This window comes from Crinia signifera, chromosome 2 (genome assembly GCF_055691185.1).
Source record: "Crinia signifera chromosome 2, ASM5569118v1, whole genome shotgun sequence".
In the NCBI taxonomy this organism is placed as follows: Eukaryota; Metazoa; Chordata; class Amphibia; order Anura; family Myobatrachidae; genus Crinia; species Crinia signifera.
The window spans coordinates 327702406-327717017 of NC_139218.1; the positions used below are offsets into that span (position 1 = coordinate 327702406).

The window sequence follows — 14612 nt, forward strand, 5'->3', positions numbered from 1 at the left end:
CTGCAGAGGAATCAGTGGCAGCAGATGGCCCAATGGGAGTTCATTCAGTTTCAGCTGATCAGAGCTGGACTTCTGAAAATGGCATTATGTAGGTCCGAGAACATTTATCAGTTATTTATTCTAGTCTGATCACATTTCCCATTAGAGGTATGGTAAAAGGCACCACCACATGGAATGGATGATAAATATTCATAAAAAATTATAAAAAATACCATCTATATATGTCTAGATTGTGTGTTTCTGAAACACTGCCTTCTGTTGGCAGCGAGTGAAACTACATTTTACATTTATTCTTTCTCTCTCACACATGCACATACACAGAGACAACCACAAGGTAGTAGACTAGCTTTCGAAGCATTTGCTTCGAGCGGACTTGCTAGTGATAAATATTCTCCTTAATATTTTAGCATAAATTTTCTAAGGGAAAAGTCTGATGATAACTTTGGAGTAGTTAGGGCTAAAAATAACTGTTATTAAAACCCAGCTTATACTGTAATACCAACATATATAAATATAATTATCCACAAGTATAACACTGTTCCTGACAACTTACTTCACAATATGTCAAATCACTTGTAACAAACCACAGGACATATCTTAGCCAAGCAACAAACAGTGTTATAATTAATGCAGTACATCAATTAAAAAGGAGGCACGGAAAAAAAAATAAGCTTCTTCTAACACTCACATAAACAATTAACAAAATCTTCAACGAAGATATTTTCCTCTCCGCCCAATTATGGATAACCTCTTCCATATGCAAAGGCAAACTGGTAGGACTGGTTTTAAGAGCATCTGAGGGATTCTAAACATGAAACCTAATTTGCTTAGAATCTTTTAAATATTTACATATCAATGTAAAGAAGAAAATAAGAAATTGCCTATTGCTACTGATACTGATATCCTGTAAGTGTGGTTGAGCCAAGTTGGCATGAAAAAACACCCCCAAAAAAAGACAGGTATTATTTTATAGAAGTTGAGTAACCCTTATACGAAATGCTCGGTACCATGAGCATTTTGGATAAGGGATTACCGTATATACTCGAGTATAAGTCGATCTGAATATAAGCCGAGGCACCTAATTTTACAACAAAAGACTGGGAAAACTTATTGACTCAAGTGGGACCATCACTCGAGTATAAGCCGAGGGGGGCTTTTCAGCATAAAAAATGTTCTGAAAAAGTATGCTTATACTCGAGTATACCATATATACTCGAGTATAAGCCCACTTTTTCAGAACATTTTATATGCTGAACCCCCCCCCCCCCCCCCTCGGCTTATACTCGAGTGAGGGTCCCACTTGATTCAATAAGCTTTCCCAGTTTTTTGTTGTAAAATTAGGTGCCTCGTCTTATATTCGGGTCGACTTATTCTCGAGTATATATGGTATATGGTATTCTGGATTTTGGGAATCTTTATTTTTTTACATATGCACCTGGTCCTCTGGTTCCCTGGCATCCACGACGGCCATCGGATTCCTCGTCAGCTGCATCCCTGGTCCCAAGGATGCATTGCACAGGTGGATGCATCTTTGGGATCGGGGATGCCGCTGAAGAGGAATCTGATGGCTGCTGTGGACATCGAGGGACGAGGTAAGTATAAGAAAAGGTGAGGGGGGAACCTACGGTTCTCGGAACATTTCGGGTTTGGGATATCCGGATAAGGGATACCCAACCTGTACTATTGTTTTTAAGCCTAATAAATGTGGAGGGTGGGATTTATGCAGAGTTTAGACTCCATTATAACTGAATACAGGAATTACGTTGACATCAGTGGATCTAGAGAAAATAACAACTTGTAATTATTTATTAACAGTTTCTTATATAGCTTAGAAAATTCCATTGCGTTTTACAATTGGGAACAGTTATAAACAAACTGGGCAGTTACAGACAGTCATAAAGGTACTGCAGGACGGCCCTGCTCGCAATCTTATGATGGGATGGTGTGCTAAATTAATAATACAGTAAGCAACCGAAGGACACCGTATTCAATAGAGAGGACCTGTGTTACTTCAATCCTTCATTATTTCAGGAACATTGATCTACATTCTAGTCCCTTTGGTAAAGTGCACTTACCTCAATTTATTTTATAATGAGCAATTAACATCCACGATTTCATCCATTCCAAGGAGTGAGCTTATCAAACAGTTTTTATTATCTTTATTGTAAAATTTATGTATATGTTCTTAGTAATTTTTTATATATAAAATCTTTATTACCACATTGTTGTGTAGTATGTTTTCATTGTAGTCAAGCGCTGCTATATTTGTATTTTTAAGCAACCGAAGGATGTCTGGAACAAAAACTCCTAGATGCAAGAGATAGATGCCACTTCCCTTATTTGGGTATTGGAGTTAATTACCAGTACCAGCTCTTTCTTTGTATACACTGTACACACAGCCATGCCCAGATTAAGCTTTCAGCAGTCAGCACTGCCACCCACCTAAGCACGCTGAATGTCCGTTCACCCGGCTCCTTCATGAAGCAGCAGCAGTGCAGGTCCTACCTGCACTCCTGCAGCAGGGGCAGATGACTCTTGGGTAATGGAAACAGAAGGAAATAATGCAAGGGTGATATCTGCTCCTCTCCAGGCTCCAGGCTTGTACTGAATTTTGTATGCAATATCTGTATGATTCTGTATGGTGGTCTTGCAAATATATAGCTCAGGTTCTATTGTTCCATATGCTGAATTTAATCCAATTCATCTGTAAATATGGAGAACGGACTAGTAGCACTTACTAAGCACTTACTAAGCAATGTTCTTGCACAGACCCAGTTACATGAGAACACTCAACTCTGCTTTGGACATTATCACTCCAGCTGAATGTCCATGAGCTAAATCTGCTCCTACCTAAAGCGTAAGATGTGGAAAAAACTATGATAAAAGACGGTGCCACAGTCTATATAGGAAAATGTAAGCTGTTTAAAGCTATAAAAGCTATAATAAGTATAACAAGTAGGTGAACTTAGAGAATGAGAAGGTCAGAAATTAGGTGGGTGGTAAGTAGACTCCAAGAGGTGGTATATGTAAAACAGGAATAAATATCTGTAAACATGGCAATGTAAGCTCTTGTCTGAAGCTATAAAACTTGAATGTCGAGGAACTTTCAGAGAAGACTGCTCATTGGCTCACAGGAGTTGGGGGCGGGCTTATAGAAAATGATAGACAAACAGAGTCTGTCTCCTGTCAGGGTGATGAGTTACAACCTTATTCTGTAGTGGATGTGGAACCAATAAAAGGATTTGCAGATAGTGGAGGACAAAGTAGAGTGGTGGGGGAGGTAAATGGCATGAATAGTAATGTTAATAATACACTATAGTGGAGACAAGTATGTGTAAAAAAAGGCAAGATTGAAAGTGCTTCAATAGTTCAGGAAGGAAATTATAAATTCATAGGGGAATGGTTTGGTTACAAAGGAATGTTTTTCATGATTATGAGAAGGTGGAGCCCCTAGATGTGAATGACATACTGTAGACGGAATCTGGGGGTCATATTATAGGCAGGAGCTGAGAAGGTTGCAAAGGAAAATAAAGAGGCATATTGAGTTTGAGAAAGTGCAGTGGCATCCAGAAAGATAGTAAGAAACCTTTTGTGACAGAGTCCACCAACAGGTAGAGAAACAGGTGGAGAGGTGGAGCCAGTGAAACAGATTGAGATAGAGTGCTTAGAGTCATAGGAGGTCATACCATGAAAGGATGGCATCAAATAGGCCATAAGTGTAAAGGGAATTAAGAAGAAGAAGTGGGTTACAGTATCATAGGCTGCAGACAGTCAGGAGTATGAGTAGCCGTAAGTAGATCATTAGTAACCTTAGTAAGTGGATAAAAGAGGGAGTGGGAGGATAAGAGTGATGAGGATGTGCTCTATGAGCAGTTCAAGGATATTGGAGTTGAGTGGTGGAGAGACAAGAAGGGAAAAGAGTAGAGCATTGCCCACAACACTATGAATATGAATAAATTAAAAAAAGATGTATTGGGTGATCTTTAACACAAAAAATGTAATAGTACATATTAAGAAATCAATTCAAATGCAGTATACATGTAAAATTGAATTTATTAAAAATTGACACCCCCAGATGTGGAAACCGGAGTGTCTGTTCCTATAATACCCCTATAAGATGCCGGAAGTGCAAACAGATAAATAGTTACCACCCTTGATAAGGTGTTGTATCTTCCACTTGTGTCCGTATGGTCGGCCCAATGCTGGCGTTAGTAACCAAACTCCACCGGAATGGATAGGCAATGGCATTGGCAGATGCTATTGTAGCTGTGCCTTTTTCCAAATCAGATATAGTGGTGAAGGGTGGTAGTTTGCAATGAGTCCTGTAGTAGGAGAAGATTGTAAATCCCAGGTGTTGATTCAGACTGCGATCCGGACTTATTGTACAATTTGGAGGGTGTAAAGGCAGCTCCCTGATGTGTTTCGCTACACTAGGTAGCTTTATCAAAGGTGGGAAGGAAAGAGGGGATGATGAGTGTAACAAGCAAATTAAGCAAAAGCTATAGAAAATGCAAGTCCGTGTATTCAAAATCTTTATCTGCATTAGTAGATACAATTGAACCTTGTGCAAGTCCATAGACTAATGGACTACCTGCATAGAGTATTGTGTTGTTGTGAAAGGAAGGACACATGCACAAGATCTAATGCTCAGAGAAAGGTGACTGCTTTCAGTCCCAGCGTGTGAGGTTTCTTTACTGCAAATGTGTGTGTTTTCACATTCTGGGCCTGTTCCAAGTCTGTCTCAAGTACCTTGTGATTGTGTACGAGGTGGCCGTGAAATTAGGGTGCAAATGCAGGAAATGTGCAAAAGTACAGTAAGGGGCTGGTGTGGACGTGTTTTCACATGTGACTGAAATGATCACTGAAAAGTGTCAAATACAGCCTTCTGGAGGAATCTGAAATGTGTGACCCTGGAATAAGTGGAAAGTTGATAGTGATGACTGCACAGTTGATAATGGCATGATTAATTGCAAATGGGAAAAACACATCCATTTATTCACATGTATGAAAATGGCAGGCGTGGGGCTGAATAGGTCATTTTACACTGCTGAGGAACTTGCTGAAAGAATGATGAATGCTCAATTGTGAAAAGTGTTCCATATACATTTATTTATTGCATGTAATGCAAGGGAAAAAGTAATAGTTGTTTCTGCTTATTAGATGCACAATGCAGCCATTAATTTTAATATATTAGTTTTTTCATTGTGAGTAATTTGAAGCAGCTTCTGTAGTGACAATGCAGGCACGCCTCCAGTCACTTTTCATTCTCATCTCTACATCTCTAGTGCAGATACTGTACAACAAAGGGAGGGAGCCGCAGCTGTGCACTTGTGCATGTGACTGACTGAATAGGTTGCAGAGTTGTAATATAGAAAATTTAATCTCAAATTGCTATTGCAGAGTGATTGACAGGAAGGGACTGTTTTAGGAGGTAACGGGGAGTGGAGGTTCCGTAATATGCTGTCAGCTCAAACATGTACGCAGAGAAACCTGGCACCTGCATCGCTGCTGCTGCATCCAGTCTGTGCAGCCATAAAACTGCTTGAGCAGTCGATGTTCTACGTCAGTGGTTCTCAAACTGTGGGTCCTGACCCCAAAGTGGGTCCCGACCTTCTCAGCACAGGGTCACGACTCCATGTTACTGACCATCAAGCTGATTACTTTTCTAATCTCAGTCAGTGATTCAAGGAGTCTGAAATATCTGTTGTATTGTCTGTTATTTTAGACTCCTCCCATCATTTTGTGCCTCCACAATGCTGCCATGTATGTGCTGTCTGCTGACTACACATGTAATGTGATGACCTTCTGCAGTTACTTGCTGGGGTCCTGTCATTATTTTTATTGTCTGATGGGGTCCCAGAGCAAAATAGTTTGAGGACCTCTGTTCTACGTTATTGCATTTAGGCTGTAAATGTGTACGCAACTCCGAATTAGCAAGCAAAATCGAAGCAGCTCCTTTACACATGTGCAATGTGACCACGGAACATGCACAGTCTGCTGATTATCACTTAATTGTGAAAACATTGCATTGCATTGATATACTCAGTCTACCACCTCAATAAGTACACAAAGAGAACGGAGACCATACAACAGTCTGAAGTACTCTCAAGCACCTGAAAGTGCCGGATTACAACTTTAGAGGATAACCCGACTGCATCATACCTCCAACTGTCCCAATTTACACAGAATGCTTGCCATGCCCCCACAATGGAAAAAAATGGGGCGTGGCCTCATGGGAGTGACATGATTTGTAGGCCAGTTCCCCTTACCACTCCTTCAAATTTGAAGGTGTGCGCAGAGGTACTTCCTTGCAGTTTTATAAAGTTGGGCGGTATTCTGCACCTATGTGAATTTTCACACCAAATAAACATAAGAGCATTACATTAGGGAAATAGATTGCAACATTACATCAATGGAACATGGAAAGACTTAAGCAAATCATATGGTAAAAAACAGTCCCTACAGGTTTGTCTGACACCACATGGTGAAAAAATGATTAGGAACACTGTATGTATTTTATATGTTATAGTGTTTCTCCTTCACATTCTGCCTCATTATCATATTTAATTCTTAATTATTGTACATAGGGAATTCTAACAGCTAGTCCATACAATGGTAAGAAAATGGCTCTAAATCTGGCAATAAAAATGTTACCCCTATTGCAGTTTTGGCCACTCCCCTGACGAAGCTGAGTTACACCTACAATCTCTGGAACCCTGCTGTATTCCGCTTTCAGCTCCTTTCCAGTATTCCAGCTTCTCTCTAGTTTTTGAACACTGTTAAAAGAACTTTCTGCACTGAACATAGGATGTCATTATACTGTAGTTGTTGAAAGAGTGAAACTCAGTGTTGTGATGCAATAGTGCCACCTTGTGGCCAGTGGGCATATAACAGTTATTCATTTTAGATCTAATTTAAAATTGGAATTCTTCTACTATCTATCACCGGAATCGGTACATCTATCAGAATGAACTTAGGTCTACAGTCATTAGGTCGACCCCACTAGGTCGACTGGCAGGAAGGTCGACCTGACTTAAGGTCGACATGACTTAAGGTCGAATTTGCATAAAGGTTGACATGAGGAAGGTCGACTGTTCATAAGGTCGACATAGGTTTTTCACTGTTTTTTTATCCAAATGTCGACACAGTCGACATGGACACAGTTGGCAATGAGAATCGGACCCTAACATCGCTCGCTTCACTCGCAATGCTTCGGGCACGGTGGCTCGCTTCGCTCACCACAGCTTTAATAACCTCCTCCACGCCCTAGTGGATGGTAGGGCATGAAATACCGCCTGTCGGCACATGTCCTCTCAAAAAACAGTGAAAAACCCCATGTCGACCTTTATGCAAATTCGACCTTTAAGTCATGTCGACCTTAAGTCATGTCGACCTTCTTGCCAGTCGGCCTAGTGGGGTCGACCTAATGACTGTAGACCTAAGTTCATTCTAATAGATGACCGCTTCCCCTATCACCGTGATACAGGTGGATGCCGTTACCAGAAAGCCAATCAGAAGAGTTAATCCCAGCCACCTGGCAGCAAGCAACAGCTGAACAAATAACATCATTATATCTCATTATATCTTATATTCTATTTTTTTTTTTTTAACACGTCCTGTAGATTGCAAGATGATAAAGTAGGACTGACAAAGATTTATGGGCAAATAAACGACAGTTTCCTAAACATAGTATTTTTCGAAACAGTTTTCTAAACTGAATACAATTATTACATACAGTATGAATACTGTACCATAAAATATAAAGTAGGGAACCATGGTCAGTATAGTAGAGTACACTGTAGCCCTAGTCCATCATTTCAAGTTAATTATCAGTAAATGTAATGACGTCTTATCACAGGATACCACAATATCAGCCAAAAATACTAACAAAGGGAAAATATGCAAGCTGGCTGTTTAAAGAATAAGTGCTTGCTTGAAGCGCAGGCACATATTCGCGCATGCTCAGACCACAAACACTGGGAAAGGCCCCGAATCCGAAAAGATTGAAGTCTGAAAATTCCTACAAGAGTTCAAATGGGGAGTAATTTCTATACATTTTTCTCCCATAAGTTTGCATAGCCATATTTCACAGTGTGTCCAAAGGTGGAGCGCCCAAGTTCAGGGTACCTTTTCCTTTCATTACTCAACATAACGGGTGAGATTTAATAGGATGAGATATTCAGAAAGTGAGAGATTTTGGAAGAAATCTCCAGTTTCTTTAAAGCGGCAATCATCTTCACTTCAAAATCAAACTGGTTTTGCAGTGTACATACCTCCCAACTGTCAAGATTCCGTCGGGACAGTCCCGATTTTCGGGTCCTGTCCCGACGTCCCACCCGCGGCAGGCATTGTCCCGCTGCGGGGGGTGGCAGTTGGGAGACCCCCCAATCTAGTAGAATAGACGCTGTGTCTCGTATGAAAATGAGGTCGTGGCTAATTAGCATAAGCCGCGCCCTCATTTGCATACGCCCCGCCCCCTTTTCGGACGCTCGCGCGGCTTTGCGGAAGTTGGGAGGTATGAGTGTAAATGATTGCCGCTTTAAAAAAACTGGAGATTTCTTCCCAAATCTCTCACTTCCTGAATATCTCATCCTATTAAATCTCACCCAACATGTTTACACTGCACCACAGTCCAGCATCAGGTTGCTTTACACCACTCTATCTGACTTGGCATTGGACTTGGTGATGTGAGGCTTGCATGCAGCTGCTCAGCCATGGAAAGCCATTCCAATAAGTACCGCGCTTGAAGTCACTGAGCTCTTCAGAACCACCCATTTTGTATGATAAACATGTGCAAAGGGAGACTGCATGGCTGGGTGCTTGATTTTATACACCTGTGCCAAAGGATCTGAGTGAAACATCTGAATTCAATAATAAACAGGTGTGACCAAATACTTTTGTACATATAGTTCAAGTTTAATACAGTATCACTGTAGTAAAGTTGCTATATACTAATAGAATTGGTTGAGTGACCTGTTTGAACAGGATTAGGAAAGATAAACTCAGTGGAAAAGCAAGGCAATGGTTACAATAAGGAAGTGCTCAATACTGACCAGGTCACCAACTGTGTTGTATTCCTATGTTCTCCGTGTGTGTGTGTGTGTGTGTGTGTGTGTGTGTGTGTGTGTGTGCACACATACCTCCCAACTTCCGTCCGGAGGAAATAGGGACACTATATATAATAGCGCCCGAAAAGGGGGCGGGGTGTATGCAAATGAGGGCACGGCTTATGCTAATTAGCCGCGGCCTCATTTTCATACGAGAATAGACGCTGTGCGCATGCGCACAGCGTCTATTCTACTAGATTGGGGGGTCTCCCAACTGTCACCCCCCGCAGCGGGACAATGCCTGCCGCGGGTGGGACAGCGGGACAGGACCCGAAAATCGGGACTGTCCCGACGGAATCGTGACAGTTGGGAGATATGGTGTGTGTGCATGTGTGCATGCTCCACTGTGGCAGTGACTTTGAATGAGGAAATGCTCTATATAAAGCCCAGCATAATATGCCAGCACATCCAAAAGAGAAGCATGGAATAGTTTAATTCATGCCAAGAGTACCCATTTGTCTAGGGCAGCGGTTCTCAAACTGTGGGTCCTGACCCCAAAGTGGATCCTTCTCAGCATTGGGTCACGACTCCATGTTGCTGACCATCAGGCTGATGACTTTTCTAATCTCAAGATTCAAGGAGTCAGAAAAATCGGTACTTGTTTCCTAGCACGGCCACCCCGATTTCCATCGGGGTGGTCGTGTCGGAAAAGTCGCATGCGATGCGACCGACGCGATCGACTCCGATTTTTTTTATTGAATCAAATGTGAATAGGGTCCCTGGGACCCGATTTTACATTTGATTCAATGTAAAATATTCCCTACACCCCCAATTTGACATCCTCAACGCCACCCCACGATTGACGCCAACCCGAAGCTTCGGGCTCGCTGCGCTCGCCACACTTTATATTCTCAACTCCACGCCGACGTGGATAGTAGGGGAATGAAAAGGTCGGAGGACGCGCACCGCCGCCCCTCGTGGGCTCGCTGCGCTCGCCACGCTTCGGGTTCGCGTCAATCGTGGGGTGACGACGGGGCCATATACAATGTGAAATGGGTCATATTGGCCCATTTCACATTGTTTCCTATGTGAGATGAACTTAATCAAGTCCATCTCATCTCGTGCCATTATAATGGTACAAGACCGACACGATGCTCCCGATTTCAATGTTAAAAAATATTTTAACATTGAAGCCTATGGCAAAATCGCGGGCATCGCGTCGGTCGCGTCGGGGGCCATGTTAATGGCCGCGACCGACGCGATGCTCGCGATTTTGCCTTTGCCGGCAAAATGGACCTGATTTCAAAGGAAATCGGGTCCATCGCGGGCATCGTGTACCTTAATGTTTACACTTCACTAAATATTCGAGGGCCGCACACAATAAAAATCACGAAAAATGCATCCAAACGAGGGACAGGTAGTGAATAAAGGATTTTTCAACATACATATATATATATATACATACATACACAGACACACACACACACACACACACACACACACACATATATCGACACATACATACAAACATCTATAAATTATAGATGTGTGTATATATTTATAATATATATATATATATATATACTGGTCCAATCCCCGCAGGGAAATAACGGCACTCAGGAGACGTTTAAATGCGGTAAAAGGTTGTAATGGGTAACAGGGGAACGTTTCGGGGGTTTAATCCCGTCTGTAGGTGTGGGGCTGAAGACGGGATTAAACCCCCGAAACGTTCCCCTGTTACCCATTACAACCTTTTACCGCATTTAAACGTCTCCTGAGTGCCGTTATTTCCCTGCGGGGATTGGACCAGTACTTCTTTACTCTTCTGGCACCTGGAGCAAGTTACTTATGTTGATAGAGTGCCGGCTGCATTGGAGTATATATATATATATATATATCATATGCACATAAAGCACATAAAATAATTGCTCATACATTTTAAGTACCATTATTTTTTCCGGAGAGTGTGGTGCCCGAGAGAGGGGGGAAGCCAGGAGAGATGAGGACTAGCTGCGTATTTGCGTAGCTAGCTGCTTGCGCCCACCAACACTGGAGAGCGTCCGCCCTGCACAGCATTACTGGGCTGTGGGAGGGTACGCGGTGACGTGGCGGCCGCACCAACCAATGGCGGGAGGCGGCTGACGCGTCGCCGCGTCCCCTCCCATGCTCCCAGTAATGCCGTGCGCAGCACAGTCGGAAAGGTCTGTTTTATCACCGCAAAGCAAAATCTGCTTGTTAAATGACAAGCGGCCGCTAATGCTAGTCGGGCCGCTTGTCATAGTAATAAAGGTCTGTGCGGCGGGCCAGACATAAGCGTCTCGCGTGCCGCATCCGGCCGCGGGCCGCCTATTGCCCACCTCTGATCTATGTGATCTAATCTGCAAATAGCTCATCTCTTATGATGTAATAAAGGGTATAAATAGTACTGAGACTCACAGAAAGGCAGCAGTTCCTTCACACATGCATATTGCTGATTGCTGTACAGCGGGGAACTGTATGCACGCCGGAATCCAGGAGGCTGAAAGAAAAGACAAATATACTTACTGTATGACATAGCATCTTTTTATACATGTACAGTACACTATGCATTACATGACTCAAGAATAAAATGTGAAACTTGTTATTAGCACCTTCTGGGTGTGATATTAGCCCGATGTCGGGATCCCGACTGGCCGGACCCAGACAGCATGGCGAGCGCAACTCAGCCCCTTGCGGGCACGGTGGCTCACTACGCGAGCCACCTATTCTATTCTCCCTCTATGGGGGTCGTGGACCCCCACAAGGGAAAATAGCAGGTGGCCGTCGGGAACCCGGCTGTCGGTGTTTTGACAGTCGGGATCCCGACATCGGGTGAATGCTTCTTAGCTTACTCATATTACAATATTACATCTATATTGTACTGTAGATCATAGTTCTTGGGAAAATTATTTTATTTGTATGATCCTGCATAGACAAATGAAAGGGGGAGGGGGGGTCCAGTTTACTACTTAGCCACCTGGAAGGAACCAAGGAAACTTAGGCAAAGAAAAAAGGGCAGAAGAGGACCAATTCAGCATGGATTGCTATTTAAAGTATTCACAATCCGTTCAATTATCGAACAACTGCGCATTTGCAGTGTTCATATTGGCATGGGCGGCAGCAATTAGCGACTTAATATCCGTACGCATAGAAGTCCCATGGAAAATGCAGTTTGATTGACAGGAAGCCATAATTTAAGGGGGGGACATGGTGTTTTCTGAGTGTGTTTGTGAAAGCACAGGCGTTTATTTGGGTGGGTCTCTGACGTTAGCGATGACCACTTCCAGCCTGGTTCTTTAGCAGACTAGGGAACTGATGGTTGGGTATTTGTCAATGGATCTGCAAATTGATCGCTATTTGCAATTTTGCCAAAGGGGCAGTTATTCTATCTTTCTGGGCAGCGACTTTTTGATTGTAGGAAACTGCTTTTTCTCTGCCTAGCGATCCAATCTGAATTAGCCCCAGAAGACAGGCTTTCAGATCCAACATGCATTCTGGACCTGATAAGTTGGCACATACGTAAGTTGCTTGATAGACTCTCTTACAGCTGCCAGCCACAGTAACCAGGGAGCTAGACATTGCTGATTTGCTCTGGGTAAATTTTTTGACAATTTGCCACAAAACTATATTGCACCTACTGTATAAGTAGTGCCCAAACAAAAAGAGTTTATTTTTTATATTTTTTTTTTCTTTGTAGCTACTGTATGTTGACTGGTGCATTTCTGTACTTTGTGTTTCCTAGCACAGAACTAAAGGCACAGTATGTTTTCTTTTATTCCACTTTACAGCATTGACTAAACCTCTCTAACTTACTATTTTCCCGAAACATTTCTGGAACTCAACGTAGGACTGGCAATGATGGTGAATGTTGGTTTTACAGTTTTTGCATCGCAATCCAAACTTGTTGTTTACTGCAAGCAAAACAGAAAAGATGATCAGAGATTATAGATATATGAGCACCGATGGGCCTTCTACACACTCAACAAAACCATTCAAAAAAACTATTGATGCATTCTCCTCCTCCCATCATCTTTATAAGATTCTGCTACGCAAACCAGTGCACTTCGGTTACAGATCTGAGTGCAACAGCACAGAAGTGACATATGACGTGTTCAAGGAGGCAGGCACAAGCACCGCAGCCAGTTCCCGTGTGGGAAAGAGGCCTACCAGTTGTACAGTTAATATGCATGTAAACCTCTTTACTACACAGCTGCGGAGATCCTTATCTTCACTGATAGAACACCTATATGTAAGGAGTTTGTCTGTAGTATAGTCTCTATTCTATCCAACTACTTATTCAAAAGCTACAAATCAGGGCAATTTATATGGCGATACTAAAGAACAATATCCATATCTTTTATTGCTGCCCATATTCCTCCACATCCAACAGTTATCTGTGGGGGTTATTCAGATCAACAAGTTTTTCTGTTGCTGACATGTGCCTACAGGTGGTATTTCATGCCCTACCATCCACTATGGCGTGGGGGGAGAATAAAATTGTGCCTGAACACTTTGACGGTGTCCATGTCAACAATTTAGAACAAAAATGTGAAAAAATATTTCGACTTTTTGACCGTTGACCTTGCCATTGTCGACCTAATGCTTGTGTCCACCTTCCAACCCTGTTGACCTTCCACCCCTGTTAACCTATATCAGGTGTTAACCTAAGCCCTGTCGATCTTTAGTGGTTGATCCAATGCTGGTCGACCTAAATAGGGTCAACCCAATAACCTATACCCACCACAACACCATCAGCCAGCTTGCTGCACCCATGGCGGTGCCCTTTGTACTGCTCTGTGTAGTGCCCTGTTACTGCATGGACAAGTTTTAAACGGACTACCCCATGGCAGGTACATAGTTTGGCACACATAAACCATACACACACAAACAGCCTGTAAAGAGTGTTAATACAGTAGTTCTAATGTTAAACCCATGGCCTTGTATAGTAGATTGATGTTATAACATAGGCATGACTACATTACAATATGCTGCACTCTACAATTGTATCCCCCAAACACTCTCCCTTCCCTTCCATCACCGTGTTGCGCCCAGCCGACCCAGCTTCAATAAGATTGCCAGACTCTTCGGGCAACCTGGGACATTATGACATTTTATGGAAGTCTGTAACATTTATTTCTAGCCCCCAGTTACCTTAGTAGCTATCATAAGGTGTAAGAGCCTGATGCACTCCAAGACCTGAGTTGAACACAGCTATGGCCAGTGCTATTTTTCAGCAGGAACCAGCAGGAACTCAGTTCCTGAACCTCTAATTAAATATGACATCATCAGGAACTGGGTTTCTGAACCTGTTCTGGGCCAAAATGTACTTTCCATAAGATACATTGGTACTTATGTATTATCTGGGCGCCTGTTTTTTTGATCGGGTCGGAAAAATCGGGTCGATCGCATGCAACCAAAACGCATGCGATTTGATGCGATGGACACGATTTTTACATTGGATTCAATGTTAAATGGTCCCTGAGACCCGATTTTACATTGGGTCCAATGTTAAATGCCCCCCAGACCCCATTTTTTATTGTATACCCA

The 14612-nt window shown here is 42.6% G+C and overlaps 1 protein-coding gene across 2 annotated transcripts in view; it reads right to left on the reverse strand.

Moving 5' to 3' along the window:
* The window catches only part of STAC3 (SH3 and cysteine rich domain 3), a 54644-nt gene that overhangs the window by 22432 nt on the left and 17600 nt on the right, over positions 1-14612 (reverse strand). The window contains exons 3-4 of one of the 2 annotated variants that reach the window (XM_083171230.1): positions 12879-12976; positions 11484-11565 (exon numbers count right to left, since the gene is read on the reverse strand). In XM_083171230.1, the coding sequence (XP_083027356.1) occupies positions 11484-11565; positions 12879-12976 (180 nt within the window). Of the gene's footprint in view, positions 1-9558; positions 9661-11483; positions 11566-12878; positions 12977-14612 lie in introns of those variants that run through there. The other variant, XM_083171231.1, reaches the window with a different exon arrangement.